Source organism: Rhinatrema bivittatum, chromosome 1 (assembly GCF_901001135.1).
Source record: "Rhinatrema bivittatum chromosome 1, aRhiBiv1.1, whole genome shotgun sequence".
NCBI classification, from domain to species: Eukaryota; Metazoa; Chordata; class Amphibia; order Gymnophiona; family Rhinatrematidae; genus Rhinatrema; species Rhinatrema bivittatum.
This window is the reverse complement of record NC_042615.1, coordinates 753,923,996-753,946,153: the sequence shown is the minus strand read 5'-3', so window position 1 is coordinate 753,946,153 and position 22,158 is coordinate 753,923,996. Positions and strand designations below refer to the sequence as shown.

General features: G+C 41.4%; 1 protein-coding gene across 2 annotated transcripts in view; it reads right to left on the bottom strand.

The window, feature by feature from the left end:
• Window positions 1-1,910: 1,910 nt before the first annotated feature.
• The window catches only part of LMBRD2 (LMBR1 domain containing 2), a 145,143-nt gene continuing 124,895 nt past the window's right edge, over window positions 1,911-22,158 (bottom strand). The window contains exons 17-18 of one of the 2 annotated variants that reach the window (XR_003852881.1): window positions 17,208-17,392; window positions 1,911-4,188 (exon numbers count right to left, since the gene is read on the bottom strand). Coding sequence is in view for 1 of the 2 variants with exons in the window: in XM_029578833.1 (XP_029434693.1) it covers window positions 17,326-17,392 (67 nt within the window). In the remaining variant the exon portion in view is untranslated. Of the gene's footprint in view, window positions 4,189-16,255; window positions 17,393-22,158 lie in introns of those variants that run through there. The other variant, XM_029578833.1, reaches the window with a different exon arrangement.

Genomic DNA, 22,158 nt, shown 5'->3' with positions numbered 1-22,158 from the left:
CTTATGGTCTCTCCAACTATATAATGGGTATGAGAGGGAACTGGAATAATGGGAAAGGAATAGAAGAGGAAATAAGGGTGGATGAAAGGCTAATAAGGGTTTACAGATATTTATATACCACTTGTACCTTTCTTACTCTTTCCATCTGTCATCCTCTCCCAGACCATGTACTTTTTTCGCCTTCTCTTTCTTTCTAACCCATCTGCATCTTCCCCAGCCTCTTTGCCCTCCATTTGACAGCAGGTTGGAAATAGATGAAATCAACACATGCAGCTGTCTCCACATTGTCCTCTATTCCCCCGCTGCACTTTCCGATTAAGCTTAGAGGAGGGAGAGAAATAGCTGTGGAGACAACAAGCAAATACTATCTATTCCAAAACTGCCTCTTTCTGGTGTTGCCACTTCAGGCCTCCTTGTGCTGTTGCCATACCAGGCTGCTAATGGCACCTTGAGTTCTTCTTTTGGTGCTGCTTAGGGGACGGATGGCCTAGCCCCTCACCTCCCTACCATTTGGGAGGGACATGGGCTCCATTACAATCGCTACAGCTGCCTCTTTCTTGACCTTCTCTGACTCCTAGTGGGTTTAATTTGTGAACTTGTGCTGAATAGCAATGAAAACCAACACACTTCCTTCCTAATACAGGCTGTTTTAAGTAAAAGCCTAATAGTTACTCTTCCATTCATTAATGTTCAGAAACAAGTGTGTACAAAATGTACAATACACAAATCATGCAGTTCCCATTCACTTTTATCATTACTTTTTTCCTTTACCATGAACACAAAGGCAAATTTTAATAGCAATGCGCACAGATAAAATAGCAGAAGCGTTTACACACAGCACTTATTTGCGCTATTGCTATTTTATAAGCCTCACAAATACACTCAAGTACCAGTGCATGAATAACTTTATTCATGTAAAAAGAGGGGTGGATTTAGGGCAGGTCAGGAGCGTTCCAGGGCAGAGCCAACATTTACACACATAAATCCCAATTTTATAATCTGTGAATGCAGCTCGCATAGGGCTGTTACTTGCACATATTTCCTTCTGCTCCTTTTCAGGTGTGAGTCAGAATAAAACTCTTTATAGGCAAAAACTGACTGGGTGAAGGGTCTTGATGACCTAGAGTTAGACTGTGCAAACTGGTGGACTAATTGGTAATAGATAACCAACCTAAATACGGGGAATACACATTTTTTTTTTTAAATAAATTCTGGTGTCCGGTATTGTTATTTCAGGAAACAACCAAAAATAGGAAGTACCTCTATACAAATCAACAGTTTTTTTTTCTTTTGATTTATAAATGTGAAGAAAGTGACTAATTGGTAAACCTGGTCATTTCCTTCATACGTGCAAAGCTGTAAAATGTGTTCACTTATGTGTGTAAAAGCAGACACATTCTAAGGAAAATACGCTAATAACATTTCCTCATGTAACTAATTAGGGGCACAAAAACATGCGCTAGGGTTTTTATTATTTTTTTTTATTATATGCACGCACTTACATGGATTTAACATTCCAGCATGTGAGCTCGTGCCCATATACGCGCATAAATGGGTGCATGCATGCTTGTTTTAAAGTTTACGTCAAAGGGTTTGTGGCATAGTCAATTGTTCTTTTAAATAATTTGCAATTGGCAAAGAGTACCACTGCTGTTCCTTGTGACCGTGGGCAAGTCACTTTACCTTCCATTGCCTCAGGTACACACTTAGTACCTGATTCACTAAGGGTTTTTCACATAGACAAAATGGGAGAAAGGCCTTAATGATTCTGGCCCTTAGATTGTAAGCCTTCTGGGAATAGGGAAATACCTACAGAAATTAAATGTAATCCGCTTTGAAGTGTAAAAAAGTGGAATATAAATCAAATAAGCAAAAAAAATAAAATAAAATAAAAATACTGATACACATCCTAGAACTACAAACATAGATTTTATTTCATGCAGTGCTTTAGCTTTTCCCATATTGATCAGCTGTTCAAGCATACAGATTGAAAATCTTCAGATCCAGTTGATTAACCAATAAATTAAAAATGTATAAACTGCAGTTCACAGTACAATCAAAACTAAAGATGTTCATACATATGTACATTTTTAGCATGCGGTAAGGAAACCCTCGAGCAGCACTTCTAGAGCATGTCATGTAGACACTGTTTAGAATGAGATTTATGAACTCCAGCAGAAAATGAAAAATTGTCCCAATGTGTTATCCTAAAACATAATAAGACACCATTTTTCCTTTATTACACTTCACACCTTAGCAGGAAGGCAGTCAGACATGATTAACATCTTGTTTGGTGAGAGCGTGGCTCTAAGGCAACATAGTTACTTTAGCTGTTGGCAGTCATTGCACAGTACAGTATATAAGATGCCCATGTTAAGAACACAGTTAGCTTTGCTATCCTTGTCCAGTTTAAGCCTTGGTGTTAGGCAGCTATAAAGATTTATATGCCCAGAGGCATCAATCTAGTTGTCAATTTTAACACACATTAAGTTGTGCTGCTTTAACTTCCAGAATTCTCAGAGCAGCTCCTGACTCTAAGTTGCAATGAAGAACTAAAGATAATCATGAAGAGGATTAAAAAAAAAATTTCGGTTTCAAATTTCCAGCCTCAAAAACACAAAACAGTATTTCTATAGCGGATGCTAAAAATGGTACAGACCATAGAATCCCCTGACATGCTCCAAAGGTCAACATATTTCATGTCTTGGAAATGTATTGTGGAAAGGACACACAAATTAAGACAAGACACCCTTTGAGGACTCAACATAATAAGGTGCGCTAGGCTATGTTCACATTTTTGTGCGTAGAACATTATTTCTGAGGTAACAAAGTATCTTGGGTACTACAAAATGTGAGCACACAGTTTAGCATATCGTCATGCAAGTCCCATGAAAATCAAGACCTTAGCTACTACTCCCCAATGCAGAGAGGTACATAGGCTTAATGCATGTTTTCTGAACACTGGACATTTAACACTTCGTCAGAGGTAAAGTTTCTGGGGCCAAGTGTTAGTCTATGGAGCTGAACCTGAGGTCTTGTTTTTGGGATATCTATGCAAAACCTATGAGAACAAATTTTCTGCTCTTAACTCATGTTTTATGCATATAACTTTTAGGAGCAGAATTTGATGTGCACAAACCATGTCTATGCCCTTAACCTATGTATTTCATTAACCATGATTTGTGTGTACAAAACATGGGTTGTGCATGGAATCATGCACAACCCATTTAGTGCCACACCTGGTGTGGCACTAAATCATGGTTTGTGCGCATAAATCATGTTTCTTAAGCAAAAACAATAGCTTGTGAACATTGTTACATTTACATGCTTTTTTAAAAACTCCTGCTAAATTTGCATACTATTAGCTTACTGCATTGGGAGTTCACGTTTTTTTTGTTTTAGTAATTGTATTAAGTGTGTGCTGAAATACAGTGCATTTTTTTTTACTCCTGCCTTACTACATCAGGCCCTCAGCAATTAAATAAGATTATGTATGTTTCTTAAATGAAATCATTTCATAAGCTCAAAATTCCCCACCATTTTCTAATGAACAATTAACAATGCGTGCAAAGAAAAAAATAACAGCTTGCAGAGTAACAAGTAACAAGGAACAGATCTAGTTATAGTCTACAAACCATATTCCTTCCAAATTAATGAAGCACAGCTGAGGCAATTCTTCAGCATGTGATACAGCTGTGGAAAATATATTATGAAATATTACAAATTACTGTATATGATTCATTGACCAAACTCGTGTTATTATGACACTTTAAAGCACAAAATATCATGGCAAGAACTTTTGCATTGGCTCATGTTACCAACCAGGAATGTTACTACTGCATGAGTTGTTTATCAGCTCTCAAACAGGACAGGCTGAGAAGCTGATTGCTGTTACTATTTGAAACAGTTTCTCCTTATCAGAGCAATAAAGAGATGAGGTGTGAATCTCTCAGTTCCAAAGCAGCCCTATTAATCAGAGCAGGGATTATCCTCAACACCATGTCAGGCCCTTTAGCCTCAGGTCAAGTCTTAAGAGCCATACTGTATGTAGTATCACCATCACCGGTCTTATGCTTTAATACCTTATTCTGTGCTTTTTGAAAATGGGTTAATAGAAGAGCTACTCTGAAGAACCACATTGCTTCTCAGGCTCAGAAGTACCATCCAGGCACCACAGAGTTCGCAGCACTGGAAGATATGGATAAAACACAAGCTTCCTTTTAAAAAAAATGACAACATGCCCTTTATTATTTACATAGACATTTATAAACAAGTTAACAGTAGCTTTCACTTTTCAGAAAAACTATTAAAAGGAATAACGATAAAATAGTAACAAAGCAAAATAAGCAAAAGTCCAATTTCTCTTTCATATGAGCTACATAAAGTTGGAATGCTGAGGAAATCACTGATAAATTACTTCATTCAATTACAGGGTACAGACAGAACTTATTTAATAAATTAATTTTCTTCCCAATAGTGTAGACCACAGAGGTAGAGAGTAAACTATTAGTCACTACATCTTTGCTTTTAGCATATTTAATTGTTCAATCATTCACAGCAAAGCTGTTTAATAATGTCAGATCATTATAAATTGAGTGCATTACAGTTGCATTTGTGTTTTAGCCTTTATGTGTACAAAGGTAGTACATAACAGTTACATGCTAAAAGAAAGGCCAAATCTACAGGTAGCAAATAGATGAGCTCTGATATATGGCTTCTATCTGTTAAAACCTGCTCACAACTATGCTCACACCAAATATAATGAAGATTTTATTACAAAATCATTTACGACCCTTCCCAGAGATAAGTGATTCACACTAATGCTTTTTTGATAAAATCTGAAGTTCTATATTTACAGAAAAAAATATAAAAATGAAAACACAGATCATGCAATTCACAAATCCCAGTCCCTGGCCCCGGAGAATGTGACCTGTGATGTTTTGGGCCAAATGCAATTCCCAACTGGGATCATAATCTAGGACCTGGCTTTCAAATTTCATCCTAGCAAAAAGCAAAGCTCCATATAGAAGAAAGGGGACTGTTTTATAGCCATGACACAACTGATTTGCAAATTGTGATTCCAGATTGCATTCAGACAAAGCAACACAAATCCCACCTTTTTGGATCAAAGACTGTGATTTGTGAATGCGTCAGCAAGCATGCAATGACAAATCAAGATGTTTGACCAATAGTTCACATAATGGTATTACTAGCAGCTATTTTTGATGTCATCATCACACAATGAATTTATAAGCCTTTGATTCCATAAATAAATGCAAAAATATTTTAACAGTTTCTGAGTTACATTAATGCACAGATAATTTTGTCAGAATATTTTACACAAGGGGCAAAAATGAATACCCCTAAAAACAGCAGCTCAACATAGCTCTACAATTTTGGCTATGGAAAACTATCCTAGGTTGAGATGCATATGACTACCAAATGATTCTATATTTCCTCTAATGAAGGAAATTCATCGTTACAAAAATCACTTTATTTCTCTATTTTTTTCTGTTCTTTGAGTTTTACCAATGAACTGAAGATGAACCAGAGGAAAGGCTCACTCTCTCGGCCCAGCAAGGATACCCAGAGAAAGTATTTCAAGAAGCTGGTGCTGTACCCTGATGTGAGGGCACATCAAATTCTGTAGCTGTGTTGAACTGCTGTTTCAACAGTAAGAAAGCAGAGTTGCTTACCTGTAACAGGTGTTCTCACAGGACAGCAGGATGTTAGTCCTCACATATAGGTGACATCATCAGGATGGAGCCCAATCACGGAACACTTTTGTCAAAGTTTCCAGAACTTTGACTGGCACCTACTGGGCATGCCCAGGATAGCACCAACCCTGCAGCCAGCAGGGGTCTCCCTTCAGTCTCGTCATAGTAAAAAGTACATGCGAAAAATAAAATAATAAATCGTAAGCGAACCTAACTCCGCGGGTTGGCGGGTGGGTTTCGTGAGGACTAACATCCTGCTGTCCTGTGAGAACACCTGTTACAGGTAAGCAACTCTGCTTTCTCACAGGACAAGCAGGATAGTAGTCTTCACATATGGGTGAGAACCGAACTGAGGATGCCCGAGCAATGCACCAAATGCACCTAAAGATGTGCAACAGGCACAAGAACTGGGGTGGAATTTGGTAGAGGGCATCCTGAACCCTACTGGGTTGGCAGAAGGATGTTGGTACCTCAGTTTGCAAATAAGTTGCGTAGCACAGACTGGCCAAAGATGGAATCTTGTCTGCCAGCCTTGTCTAAACAATAATGGGATGTGAAGGTGTGGAGAGAGCTCCAGGTAGCAGCTTTACAGATGTCAGCAAGTGGCACAGAGCGTAGGTGCACTACTGATGTTGCCATGGCCCTGACAGAGTGTGCTTTAACACGGTCTTGAAGCGGAATGCCTGCCTGTTGGTAACAAAAGGAAATACAGTCCGCTAACCAGGAGGAGAGAGTCTGCTTACCCACAGGTTTGCCCAATTTGATGAGATCAAAGGAAACAATTGAGTGCATTTCCTGTGGGCAGCTGTACAGTCTAGATAAAATGCTAGAGCATGTTTACAGTCAAGGGTATGCAGAGTCCGTTCTCCTGGGATTGAGTGGGGCCTGGGAGAGAAGGTGGGTAGTGTAATGGATTGATTGATATGAAACTCCGATACTACCTTAGGCAAAAACTTAGGGTGAGTGCGGAGTACTACCCTATCATGCAGATGTTTAGTGTAAGGCGGGTAGGTAACTAAGGCCTGTAACTCAAACTGCGAGCAGATATGATCGCCAAAAAAAAAAAATCACCTTCCAGGTGAGATGGCAGAGATCACAGGATTGGAGAGGCTCAAAATGGCGGTTTCATGAGCCGTCCCAAAACCAAGTTGAGGTCCCAGGAAGCAGCCGGAGGGCGCAGTGGAGGTTTAAGGAGGAGCAAGCCCTTCAAAAAGCGTGTTACAAGGGGTTGTACTGAAATAGGTACATCCCCGATATCTTTATGTAAGGCAGCTACCGTACCAACATATACCCTGATGGAAGAAGTTTGGAGACCTGCCTAACAGATGCCAGAGATAGACCAAAAACTTCGGTGTGGAACAAGTGAAGGGACCGATGGACATGGAAGTACACCATAATGTAAACCTGTTCCGTTTGTAACGATAAGACTGCCTTGTGAAGGCTTTTGTGAAGCTACTAGGATACGGGAAACCAGCTCTGAAAGGTTAAGAGGTTGCAGGCAGTCAGGGAGAGGGCCTGGAGGTTGGGGTGACGAAGGCAGCCGTTATTCTGAGTGATCAGAAGCTGGTCCTTCCCCAGAGGAATGTGCCGGTGTACTGATAGGTCGTGGAGAATTGGAAACCAGACCTGGCGTGGCCAGTGAGGGGCTATGAGAATCATTAGTCCCTTGTCCCTTCGCAATTTCACGAGAGTCTTCGAAATGAGTGGAAGTGGAGGGTATGCATAAAGGAGACCACTGGCCCACAAGAGGGAGAAAGCGTCTCTTGGTTGAAGATGATGTTGGCTGTGAGTGAGAGAGCAGAAGTTCCCTACTTTGCTGTTGTGAATTGACGCAAAGAGGTCTATGTGAGGGTTACCCCAACGTTGGAATATTGAGTCCGCTACAGTGGGGTTGAGGGACCACTCGTGCGGTTGAAAAGTGCGACTCAGCTTGTCTGCCAACACATTGTCCCGGCAAGTAGGTGGCCCTGAGGTACATCGAGTGGGAAAGGGCTTCTGCCCATATATGTGCAGCTTCCTGACCCAGGAGGTAGGAGCCCAGTCCCCCTTGCTTGTTGATATACCACATGGCCACCTGGCTGTTTGAATCAGGATGACCTGGTTGGAAAGGTGATCATGAAAAGCCCTGAGAGCATATCTGATTGCACGAAGCTCCAGGAAATTTATTTGATGTTTGGCTTCCTCTGGAGACCAAATGCCCTGAGTTTGCAGGTTTGCAACATGTGCACCCCAGCCGAGGTTGGAGGCGTCAAAGTTATTTGATGCTCTGGAGCCTGAAATGGAAGGCCTTAAAGCAGATTCAATTGGTTTATCCACCAAGCCAGCGATAAGCGGAGCTGGTTGGTGATGTGGACAATGGTGGACATTGGCTGAGAAGATTGAATCCACTGCGATTTTAGAGTCCACTGCATTACTCTCATGGCCAGGCAGGCCATGGGAGTGACATGCACCGAGGAGGCCATATGACCCAGTAAGATCAGAAAGTGACATGTAGTTGAGTGTTGTCGAGACTGCAGTCGATGGGCCAAAGAGGTGAGAGTGAAAGCTCGATCCTGAGGTAGGAAGGCTTTCGCTTTTAGAGTGTCCAAGTCGGCCCCTATGAACAATAGGGTTTGAGAGGGAACTAGCCTGGATTTTGGATAGTCTATGAGAAACCCTAGGGAGATCAGGGTATGGCACGTGAGACAGAGATGTCAGTGCAGTTTGCCGAGTAGGAGCTCTGATCAACCAATCGTCGAGATAAGGGTAGACGTGGACACTTTGACTCCTGAGAAAGGCAACTACCACTAAGAGGCACTTGGTGAAGAATCGTGGGGCAGATGCTAGGCCGAATGTTAACACTCGATATTGGAAGTGTTTTGGGCCTACTAGGAACCACAGGAATCTGCAATGTGACGGAGTAATGGAAATGTGTGTGTGTAGGCATCCTGGAGGTCTAGAGAGCAAAGCCAGTCTTCCCTTTGGAGAAGGGGAAGAAGAGAACCCAAGGTCACCATCTTGAACTTTTCTCTTTGAAGGTAATTGTTTAAGGTGCAAAGGTCCAATATTGGGCGAACACCACCTGACTTTTTTGGTATCAGGAAATACCGGAATAGAAATCCTGCCCCTGTTGGGAGAGGGGCACTGGTTCTATTGCTCGAGACTGGAGGAGGGAGACCTCCTGCTCTAGGAGCGATGAGTGGTCGGATGTTCCCCACGTCAGCCGAGGTGGGGAATCCAGTGGAACAGAGAGAAAGTTGAGATGGTAACCTTGGGTTATTACAGCAAGTACCCACAGATCTGTGGTGATTGTGTGCCATGGTTTGGAGAAGTGGCACAACCGGCCTCCGACGGGAATAGTCGGAAATGGAGGCTGAGTACTGCTCTCTAGGAAGGAGTCAAAAGCTAGATGCTGGACCTGGCTGGGAGGCTGGCTGTGACTTCTGTACTCGAGGTTGCTTGGATTGGCCTTTTTGGAAAGGCTTAGAAGCTCGAGCCCTGGACACTGGAGGATAGAATCTCCTTTGCCAGTAGAATTGTCTCTTGGAGTCTCTTCTAAAATGTTTGGAAGAGGAAGAGAGATCAGAAGACAGTAAGGAGAGCTGGCGTAGTGTCTCTTGGTGGTCCTTGAGCTGCGCCACTGCTTCTTGAATCTTTTCTCCGAAAAGATTATCCCCAGCACAGGGCAAGTCAGCTAACCTGTCCTGTACTTCTGGTCTGAGGTCTGAAGACTTTAGCCAGGCCCATCTCCTCGCATTAATTCCTGCCGCTGAAACTCTGGAGGCGGTGTCGAAGATGTCATATGCCGAACGTACTTCATGTTTGGCAGCATCTAGACTCTTTTGTGCTAGGGCATGAAGTTGGCCCTGGAATTGCAGAGGTAAGGCTTCAGCAAATTCCTGAATCTTAGTAAACAGGGCCCTATTGTACTGATTCATGTACAATTGATAGGAAGCAATGCGAGAGATGAGCACTGACCCATGAAACACTCGTCTTCTAAACGCATCCAGAAATTTCTGTTCCTTTCCTGGGGGAATGGAAGAGTGGGGTTTGGAGCGTTGTGCCCTCTTCTGGGCTGACTCCACTACTACTGAATGATGATCTAGTTGAGCTCTCTGGAAGCCAGGGGCAGGCTGGACTAGATAGGTGGAATATGCCTTATGGTTAACAGGTGCCACAGAGCCAGGGTGCTCCCAATTTCTCTTTAAAAGGTCCAAAAAGATGCCATGAATAGGGATAGACGTGATTTCCTTAGGAGCATCGAGAAACTGAAGAAGTTGTAACATCTGATGCCTAGAGTCCTCTTCAGTCTGAAGCTGGAATGGAACTGTTTCAGACATTTCTTTAACAAAGTTGATAAAGGACAAGTCCTCTGGAGGAGAACGCTTCCTTTCATCACGAGGAGAGGGCTGTGAAGGCAGATCGTCTGAATCCTGGTTCATCACCAGCTCCCATATGTTCATCAGAAGGGAGTAACGGTGTTATTCCAGAAGGTCCGGGCCTAGGCATTGATGGCTTTGGAAGTGGGACCGAAGGCATCGATGGAGGCATTGACTGCATCAAGGGAGGCATCGATGGAATCTGTGACATTGATAGATGTGTCTGTGGTAGCAGTCCGGAGGGCGGAATGGAGATCGGTAATTATTCTTCTTCTTCCAATGACAAGGGTATCGGTGAGGAAGGAATCGGGGCCATCAGTTCTCTTGGATGTACCGGAAGGGCACCGATTAACTTGTACATTCTTACCAATAGCGGTGCAAGCGCCATGGGTATCAGATCGGTGGCCAGCTCGGAAACCGGCATCGATGGAGGATTGAACCCCTGGAGTGCTTTTCTGATGGCCTCTTGGATCATCCGATCCAATTCCTCACGGAAACCTGGGGCATGGATACCCGGTTCCAGAGTAAGAGGCAGCACTGGCGTAGCCGGAGGATCCACCAGTGAAGGTGGAATCGCGGATCCCGGCACCTGTCCAGGTGGAAAACGCCTTGGTGACCCAGAGACAGAAGAGGATGGGGCCTTTTCTGTTTGGGACTTCTTTGTCTGTGGCTCAGACAACGTCGATGCAGAGGGCTTGCCTGTATCGGTAGCCTGAGCTTTATGGTGGCGGTGTCGATGTTTTTCTCGATGTTCCCCTCGGTCTTTCTCCTGAGGAGGAACAGAGGGGGTCGACACCCACTGAGTCATCAAAGCCAGTTGGACAGCAGCGGTTTCCCGGTGCTGGCACGAAGTAGACGGTACTGGTTCACATGACGTCAAAGCTATCGATGGCGTTGGGGTTTTTGGCCGAAAGAGAAGTCCCATCTTCTCCAGCCTAGCCTTGCGACCCTTTGGTGTCATTTGGACACATTTAGTGCAAGTAAGGACATCATGGTTGGACCCCAAACACATCACACAGACCGTGTGAGGGTCAGTGATGGACATCGTTCGAGTGCAGTCAGGGCACCAACGGAAACCCGATGCCATGGCCTCAACAAAATTTAGCCGTGGTGCGGTCGATGGCCGGTAGGCCGCAAGAGAAACTCGATGGGAATCACTGCAAGCAGGTAAAAAACTTACCGTTTGACCGCGGAGCAAAGATATCGATAAGGGGACCCCTGTGGGGTAAACAATTTTTGAATTTTTTGAGGAAGTTCTGTGAGGAAAAATTCCTGTCAGGAATCTCTGAAGAGCTCCTTAACCCGCGTGGCTACTGCTGCGTGGAAAAAAGAAGACTGAAGGGGGACCCCTGCTGGCTGCAGGGTTGGTGCTATGCTGGGCATGCCCAGTAGGTGCCAGTTAAAGTTCTGGAAACTTTGACAAAAGTGTTCCGTGATTGGGCTCCATCCTGATGATGCCACCCATATGTGAGGATTACCATCCTGCTTGTCCTGTGAGAAACATGCCATTACCACCAAGTGTAACCATGTGCAACAAAAGCGCAAGTTGTCTCAGTTTAAAAATACCCCTCGATTTTTAAGATACATTCTTATTTAAATAAGGTGCAGAGGTCATGTAATATAGATATCTAAGCTAGCCTATATTTACTTGAACTTAATGTCACAATTGAAAATCTAGTAGAATAAATAGGCGCAAGAGGCATGTCATATCAATTACCTTCATATCTGTAAGGAAACTGACAGAGCTGCAAAAAATTAAAATATCTAAATGCAGCACATACTTGACGTTTATTTTCAAATGATGAATCCCAAAATATGAAACAAAATTCCTTGATAAATTTATGTAAAATGTTATCCACCCCTCCAAAAAAGTTCAGAGTGGGGTACAGTTAAAATAAAAATGTAGGTTATGACTTTCTTTCATGGATATTAGATAAAACAGACAGATATGTGTTGAAGAAGGGACCAGAGTGGCCTCAAAGTTCACGAACCACAATCTTATCTGTTGGTTCTTTAACTGGTCTCACAACCTATTAACATTCCATATGTAGGGATTAATATATAGGAATGTCTTCACAATGCAAGGCTTTGGTTTTAACACTACTGCAAGCTCTCTGAGTTTTAGGAGCAAACATTATGTGGGAGAACGAAATCCTGGAATTCATATTAAAACTATTCAGCATTTGCTCCTCCTCCACACTTTGGTATTATCATATATCCATCTAGGTTATAGCACTCAAAGTTTGAATAGTTTATTTAAAAAAAAAATAGTGAAAGTAAGAAGACAGTCTAATAACCAGGGACAGAATATTGCAGAAGGTTTTCATAATATCTGTGGGCATATATTCAGATGATTCCTTACATATTGCTCTTGAATCAAGGGCCAGAGTCTCCTTGTTTAATTTCCACAACTTCAGAACACAATGTCCACCCTAAAGACTGATATCCTGAATATACTAAGATGCTGCCAAGGCAAACAAAGTGTGCATCCAAAGGCAAACAAGCAGATTCCAGAAAAGGGGGGAAAATAGCAAGAAAATGTAGAATGCTCAATAGCTGCCACAAGCCTGAAAGTCAAACAAAAAGCAAGCGAAGGGAAATGCTTAGGTATTAGGGCTTCCAGATTAACACTACTGGTTAGCCATATTGTCATCATCGCCCCCCTCCACCCACGTTAACCATGAAAACATGGCTAACCAGTAGTGTTAATCTGGAAGCTCTAATACCTGAGCATTTCCCCTCACATGCTTTTTGTCTGTCTTTCTGAATGGTCAGATGATCTAATACGATTTGATAATTTTCATCTGAATATGGATTTTTTTTCTCTGTACAAGCCTGAAAGTGGCAGGTTTGGGAATGCTCCCGTGGCCTTGCATGTAACTAAAAATACTATTTCATGGGGGTTCAGATCCAGCAGGAAATCAGTATGACAGGGTGCCAGATGCACATAAAAGCCAAGAGAAATATGGCTGGCGTGAAGACAAACAATGCAGATCAGCATGAGCCCATGAGAAAAACAAATGGTGAATAAGGTGCTCATTAAACTAGTCTATTCCATTCAGAAAAGCATTTTTTTTTTAAACATTCAAAGAGTCTACATAAGAACTGTTTATTTTCCTGGGTGAAGCTACATTCTGCAGTTGTCAGTAAATTCCTCCATTTTCTCAGCCAACTAAGAGCTTGTCAAAAGTGATCTGTTGGCTAAATTATCTTCTGCTCTTCTGCAATGAAGCTGAGTTGCTTTACTAAAGCAGAAGTTTAGAAAGTACGTGGCCAAAAGAACCTAATGCATTAATATTCCCAGAGAAACAGATTACACAAGGTAAAAACATTTAAGCTATTTCTGATAGCATGAAAATATTTGATCCAGAGATTCAGGGAAGCAGCAGCTGTGAAAATCCAGCTTGGGATGAATGTTGTACACATTTTTATTACTACAATGATTTAAAAAAAAAAAAATAATTTAAATTTCCATGCATTACATTTTTTCAAGGACATTATGGGACTAAAAAACAAATGAGACAAAGTACTAGTAATAAAATATTGGAACTGCTTACAGCGGCTTGGTGTGCGGAACACATCTGACACAAAGCTAAGGACTCTCAAGAATAGAGGTTAAGTAGCATAATATTTTGGCAGAAGCTTTCATAAGCTCCAGCAGAAACAAGGTTCAAGGAGGGACAGGGAACAGAGCAGTGTAGGGATGATTAAGTTATACAATGACCCCACTGGGCTGAAAAAGATGGCAAGACATGATTGAACAGAAAGGATGGACTCCTTACATGCATATTTTGATGACCTCCATGCAAACTTCAGGAACTTCGGAACATTTCTATCCATGTAACTAACAAAGGCTATTCTGAAGGCAGTATGCATTTAAAACCCCAGCATATGAGTAGACAGAATACGCTTGGTGCCTTCCCAATGCAACTAATACTTTTGAACTTTGAATTCAGATGTGTGCGTGTGTTATCTTTCATATTACAGTCTATATGAATTCAAACAAGTTTTGTAGAAATGTAAACTCACTGTTCTTCCTGAAAGTTATTCTTCCACACAGTGAAAATAATAAGACAGGACGTATCAGCAATGAGGTAATATCTCCAAATACATTTGTTTGTGCACACCGTGCTCATGGGCCAGGATATGATGAGTATGATCTCAATCTTTCAAATGTACTTCTGATGCTCACCTCTGCTTGTATTGTGCCAAAGAGAGCTTCCTTCTGGAGTTCATAAGATGTAATATGTACAGGCAACATACTAAGGTGTCTCTGGAAGTTTCTTTCAATCAGGCCAGTGGCACCCAATACAATTGGGATGATTTCTGAATTTTCTGCCACATTTTCTTGGTCTCAGATTACATGTTTTGATATTGGAGGATCTTTTTCTTTTTCATATATTGTAAGGAATAGTCATTTCCACGGGGCACATTCTCCAATGGGTTAATTCTGTGCATACCTTAACAGGAATGAACCTCACTCATAAGCCAGGATATATTGAGTCTGAACTCAAACTCTCAAATTTACTGCCAATGTCCTTCTTAATACTTGCATTGTGCCAAACAGAGCTTCCTTCTGGAGTTCATAGGGTGTAAGAAGACAAGACAATGTCTAGATGCTCGTGAAAGGTTTTTTGTTTTTTTTTAATCAGACCAGCAATATCCAACACAATTGAGACAATTTCTGTATCTTTCTGCCATATTTTCTTGGTCTACAATTGCATCATTTGGTACTTAAGGCTCTCTCTCTCTCCATATGGTCCACAGCATAGTCACATGATACTAACACATTGATCAGCAATGCCATTTTTATGTTTTTCTCCTTTACCACAATGTCCGGTTTTCTTGAACTAAGCTTTTCATCATTTGGAATAGGAATGTCCCAGGTGATCACAACATAATCTTCATTCTCTACATTTCTCTCAGGGCTGTGATCACAGTGTTTTTCTGGTACAGCGATGTTATATTTGCACAATTTCCAGTGGATGAGCCATGCTGCCTGTATGTCTTTGTCATCAGCTTGTCACCCAGCAATGACGTGTGTGACCGTTTCCAGCTCTGTTTTACAGAATCTGCATTATGTGTTTTACCATTTTTTTTCTATGCTGGTTCTGAACCATTCTGTTTGTAATCCACTATATCCTGTTCTGCAATTTTCAATTTCTCATCTGTAGGCTTAAGCTCACATCTTTTTAGCCATTTCTGAGTCAGGTTTTGATCCACATGGGGTTTCTGAAGTAACTCTTTCCTACTATTTTTGTGCTTTTGCCAATTGATTTTCCTTGTTTGCTGGTCAGATTCCCATCAGTGTCCAGTGATTTGGCCAAAAGGTTTCTTCAGTAAGGGGTCATTCAACCACAAAGTTTTAGAGGCACTGTGGCAGAAATCCAATGGCAAGCATAAAAACCAAATCTGGCCAACAGTTTCATCTGTAAATGGCCAAATTACCACCAAGTTTAAGAAAGATTTCTGCCAGTTGAACCATCATGCATACAGTGTCTATTACTACTAGCAGCAACTACAAAGTCATAGCATGAGACATGGATTTTAAGCAAAATCAAGACTATCACTATTTTCCAAATAAATATCTCACCTAAGAAAAACCACTTACTGAACTGCCTGTAGGTCTAAGATGAAAGGCAAATATCACTTTTTATTGGGGATATAGCAGAAGAGCAAGGGCTTGCTTTAGCAATGTTTTCATTACACTGGTTGGATAATTTTGCCCTAAATTATTATCTATATCAAACACTAGATAAGTTAGGTGTTCAGTCTAATATTTAATATTCTACACTACCTTTTACATGTTTGCACACACCCAGTGGAAAAAAAAGAAATACATAATTTAAAACACACTGTATTGCAACTTTGGTTTTATAAAAATGCACTTAAGTGTTTTAAATAAAGGATTTAAATTGTTTCTTTACACTATGGATTATTCCACTTATTAGCTGCACAAATTCAGACCTACACCAAGATATTTAAATCTTCGTTCTTATTTGCAGTGTTGCTGACTTCACAAGTACTTCAGTGAGAAACCATTTAGTTCTATTTTGCACTGAACAGTCAGAATACAGTTACTGGCACCTTAAAAGCATGAGCATAGTATCTTTAATATACTGCAAGACTGAGAAACTTTCTTGAAAAGCATATATTTTGGGAAATAAAAGTTACTGGAGGTTAAAGGTCATCAAAAGTTTAATGTACAATGATGGACTCCTAACACTTGATTTTTTTAATTAAACCATTTTATCCCTAGCATTAAGTCTTTTCCTGAATGTCACTAATATTTTTATCTGCTCTACAATAGTAGATCCTTCTGAAAGCTTCTCTCTCTACAAAATGTCTTCTGTTAATAAACATGTGCCCAGCTGACATGGACAGTCTGTGCAATTAATTACAACACACACATCAACATTCCTTTGCTAGGACTGGAAGCATTCCTGCCATGCAGGAAATCCCCAAGCTTGGGTTTCCATTCTGTGGAACAGTGGGAGGAATAAAGATAAGACTTGAAGGGAGGACAGAGAGAGGTTCCAGACTGGAACAGTGGAAACACTGATGGGCTTATGGGGGCTTAGACTGCCAGTCCTCTGGAAGGTGGGCAGAGGAATGTGGAGAAGTGGGGACACATTTTAACAAAAGCCAATTCCTTTGGAAAGTACAGAATTTGGATTATGCAGGATTGCAACCAATCCAGACAGAAACCATATGCCACAAGAGTGCTCTATGTACATCTAAATCCTGAAATGGCCAGGATGATTGGTCAATTTGGATTTTTATATTTACAGAACTGATACTTGCAGAGATTTTAAAGTCTGGATCAGGGTTTAAACTTTATCTACTCTGTACTAAAGGTCCTTTTGTGAATATAAAACCTTTTCGCAATTTAGAAAGAAAAACACCATTCTTGTCTTTTAATCATCTTCAAAGATGATGCACATGATTTTAAAGAATTGTTGTATGAACTTTCAATGATTGTAGTAGGAGCTGAAGTTCACCCTGAACCTTATAAATATCTACACTACTTATATTAAAATATTTCTGCAGTGTTTTCTCCTCTTTGCTTTCCATTACACTGATGTCCCAAGACCAAACACACAGTGATGTGAAATACATGTTAATGACTCACATGATCGGAAGTTTTTCTTTCAGTTTTTCAATAAAGTATCTTTTTGTACCAGTCCATGTTACAATACTGTACAGTACATATATTGATCAGGAAACATTTGCTTTAATGTTTCCAGGTTTCAGACATCATCAAATATTCTGCTTTGAGAATGAGACATGGATAAGTATCTTCCTCCTGGTTGATACCTGTGTAAGAGAGAGGAAAATTATACAACTTCATAGTTTACGTATTCACATAGGGACAGAGAAACTTTCTTAATATGGATTATAGCATTACACTGCTCTTTTCTGGTCATCCGTGGCCTGTACAGCAAAAGACAAAGGGGGACCGAGAAATACACAAGACAGACAAATTTTATTACACAAAAAACAAAAAAACCCCACACAAACAAAAATTAATTACTTTTGAAATGTTTCAGGAGGTTGTACCAAACCTAGTTCCGTCAGTTTGTTTGTTAACTGTAAAGGACAATGACATGTGAAATAGCTGCCACAACAGCATTCTGACATGACTCTCTCAACCATTTATTTAATGTTTATGTATTCCGTAAATCCACAATTATGTCCAATGTGGATCAAATTGAAGCATACATAAAAATTAAAACATACAACAAGCAATAATGATATGCTTGTGATATTGTCCTCTCAGGTGCATTACTCAAAGTGCCTAATATATACGACTTGGTGCTGTAGAGATCAGCTCATTTGTCTCTATTTGGAGCACTGACAAACAAGACAAGGGTAGGCCTTGTAGAAAGGGGACTGAACATCCTCAAAAAACATTTGGAGGAAATGCTTGAAGCTTGGTGAATGGTTCTTAGTAGACATGAACACTTCATAGCTTGGGAATACTTCTACCATGTTTGAGCACTCAAAGCTGTGCATTAATGAGGAGTACAGTCATGCTGAAGAATCCACTAAAGACTCTGTGCTTACCCACTTTGATTTACAATTAAGAGTCCTTGAAGATCTAGTGATGACTTGAGTGAAAGAAAAGGGCCTATCCTCAATCCAAGGTGTCAAAGAGACTAAGGAATAAGTCAATGGCATCGGGTCACCAGCACAATCTTGACTGGCTCACTGGGCTTTCTCCTTAGGTTTTGAAGGCTGGTTTAGAGCTGCACATCCTCAATCCAGATACAAACCAAGTATCTCGTGCAGGCTTAAACCACTCTCAATGATATATTGGAAGAGAAGTTGTATGAAGAAATGTCATGACCTCTGTCCATACATTTGTAGAACTCAACTTGATGAACTCAGAGACATCTTCTGTAAAGCATATTGGGTTCCTCTTGAAACCATCTTGGCTACGGGGAGATAATGCAGAATCAATTTTTGGAGATATTTTCAGAGAAGAAAATGCAAGGAAGGAAAAAATTGCAGCTGGGCTGCTAGCACTGAACACAAGTCAGTAGAACTAAAGCTATGACTCATGCACTGGGTGTGCAATAGCAACAAAACAGAAAGAAATCAAAGTACTAAAAACCTAAGGTGGCTAAAAAGGGAAAAGGTAAGAAATCTAAGAATAATGTGATCAATGAGCATGAAAAGAAAAAAAAAACAAAACAGTTGGAGGCAAAAATGGCATCAGATGCAGCCCACCAGCATGTTCTCTTATGACAGAAAAAATAAAACTGGGAAGCTGCAAGTCAGATGATATTACACAGTCTATAAAAAGGCTTCCTAGAGCGCTCTGGTACAATTCTCTACACCAATAAAAGTCAGATTCTCTAAAGAACCCTTCCTATCACAGGCCAAGGAGGAAATATGAACAGTAGACCATCTGTTGGCCAGGCTTGCACCAGCATCGATCTCTGATGAAAAGCTCTCTTCCCTTCTACTGAAAAGCTTCTGTCTTTTCACTTTTTTGACAGTCATTATGAGATCTACTCATGGCAATCCACATCTTGCCACAATCTGATTGAAGGATTCCAGAGAGAGAGAGAGAGAGAGAGACCACTCTGCTGGATTGAACGCATTGTGACTGAGATAATCCACTTGAGTACTGTCCATACCTGCTATGTGAGACGCAGACAAGGCCTTCAGATTCACTTCCTTCCAGGCAATGAGAAAATCTATTTCCAATGACAACCAAGGACTCTTGGTTCCTTCTTGATGGTTTACATACCGTGGTGTTGTCAGATATTATTCTTTCAGCCTGATCTCTCAGAGGAGGAGCAAAATCTAGCAGTGCCAACCAAATCATTCTGGTTTCCAACCGGCTGATGGTCCATCACACTCCCTTAGGATTCTACTGGTCTGTATCATGTGGCCCCCCCAATAGTGTGCCCCCCAACCTTTTAGACTGGAGTATATTGTTAATGTCATTCAGTACGGATTTTCCAGATTTATGCTGACTTCCAAGTTCTTGGAACTTAGCCACCATTGAAGACTTACTCTCACAGCCTCTGGTACCAAGAAGTTTTATGGAACAGCACTGCGATTGGGGATTCCATCTGGAGAGTAATGCTTTCTAAGCGGCCTCATATATGCCCTTGCCCATGGCACCTGACATGGAACCCAGAAGTTGAAGGTAAGATCATATTGTAGGACACTGCGCCCAACAAGGCGCAAACTTGGCACCCTATCTTCTGTGTTTTTTTTACTTTAAGTGCACATGGCCCAACCTTATATCAAGGTGGGCTCCCAGATAATTCAAGACTGGGCCAGTTGCAGACTACTCTTGGAGAAAGGCACTATCCAGTGGAGCTCCTTATAAAAAACACCACCCTGGGTGGCCAGGAGACTTTCTGAGTGTGACTTTGCCCAGATCAACCAACTGTCCAGATAAAGATGAACCAAAATTCCTTCCTTGCACAAGGCTGCAGCAACCACCACCATGACCTTCGAAAAAGGTCCTAGGTACTGTTGCCAACACAAATAGAAGGGTTTGAAACTGGAAATGCTGACCCAGAACTGTAAACCAAAGAAAATGCTGATGATCCAATCTTATTGCAATGTTTCCATCAGGTCCACTGCGGTCAAGAATTCTCACTTTTATACCGCCAGAATCACTGATTTTAGAGTTTTCATCCTGAAATGAGACATTTTGAAGAATCGGTTGACCTGGTTCAAAACCAATATGGGATGGAAGAATCTGTTTCTCATTGGGACCACAAAATAAACGGAGTACCAATCCAGACACTTCTGTCCCTTTGGAACTGAAACAACTGCTTTCAATGCAAGAAGTATCTTCAGAGTCTCTTTTACGGCTTCCTTCTTTTTGCCAGAATGGCAAGAGGAAGCCATAAAAGCATCTATAATGGGCCGGGAGAACTCCAGGACGCAACTGTCATGGATAATGTATAATACCCACAGATCTGTATTAATCTGGGCCCATCTCAGAAAAGACCGAGACAGATGACTGCCTATCTCTAGGAACGCAGATAAAATCCCAAGGACTTATTGTGGAATCTGAGATGCTCCTGCAGCCGAGGAACCTTCCCTACCTCCTCTCTTGGAGTGAAAGGACTGGCATTTGGAAAAGGAGCCCTTCTTTTGACAAGATGTACTCTTCTTCTTGTAAGACCTTGAGTCTCAAAATCTACTAACAGACAGAAAAGACCAAGAAGATGATGTGGATCTGTCTTCTGGAAGAACTAGCATCTTGGAATCTCCCAAGCTTTTGCCATCTTCTCAAGCTCCTCCCCAAATAATAGTCGCCTTTTAAAAGGAAACTTCCTTAAGTTAGTCTTCGAGTCCTCTGACCAACTTCTTAGCCAGAGGAACCTTCTTGCAGCCATAATAAAAGCAACCCCCCCTAGACAAAAGACACTACATCAAAGCAGGCATCTGTTAAAAATGCAAATCCAGGTTCCACCTGAGAGTTATCCTCTAAGGTGCCATCCTGTGCATGTTGTGCCAGAAGCAATCAAGATCTAGCCACAATACAGCTGCAGGCTGCAATTTGTAAGACCATGCTGATCCCCTCAAAGGCCTGCTTAAGGACCAGTTATCTTCCAGTCCTGCAAATTTTTAAGTGCATTTCCAAATTTTACAGGCATGATAGTCCATTTAGTCACTGAGCAGACCAATGTGTCCATTCTGGGAAAACAAAACCTCACTTTGGTTAGGATCTAAGGGATAAAATTTGGCTAGCACGCAATCTCCCTTAAAATTGGTTTGTGGACCATCCACTACAAATCAATCAAAACCTGAACTGCCTTATGGAGTGGAAAAAATGTTGATGATGTCCTAATATTGACCATAATAGGATCTTCAAGGGCACTGGAGGATTATTGCCTTTTTTCCTCCGCAAAAGCCAGAATACATAGGGAATGGGAAATAAGGTATCATCCACCACTTCTGAAGGACATTTCCCTTCCTCCAGGTTATGTTCACTATTCCCATGAGGCAACCTAGGAAGGTCCTCAAGGGAATCCTCTAAAGAGGAGGAAATCTCCTCCATTTTCCTATCCTGCCTGGCCCTCTTTCTTGCTTTGGCCCCAGCAGAAGCTGAAGGCAATGATAGTTGCCAGAGCTCCTTCCAATCCCTGCGCCTCAGAGATAAAACCTTCAGTCATTGACCTCTCCCTGCGTCTATGAATTTAGCACTCCGGAGCTTTCCTTGGGCTTCTGGAATTGCAGTATAGTTTGCAGTTTACCCCACTTATACCTTTCACAGGCTACAAGCATTGCATAACACATGCTAAATTACCATTTCCCTGCCATTTGCAACTCTGTGGCTGCTGAAAAGGTAAATACAATCTTTAACTGATTAGTCACTCCAGCATAATTTGCAGCATAGGCAGGAAACTCAAAAGGCACTGCTGCCACAGCTCTGTGGTGGCAAAAGGTTCCATTCGCTCCTCTTTACTTTTTTTTTTTTTTTTTAGTTTATTATTGGACACAGTCCTGAAGTTAAAGGAGCAGTACCAGATATTGAAGAGAAGAGCCTGGGATACAACAGGGGAGGAAGGGTGGGAGAAAAAGTTGGAGAAACAAATAGAAGC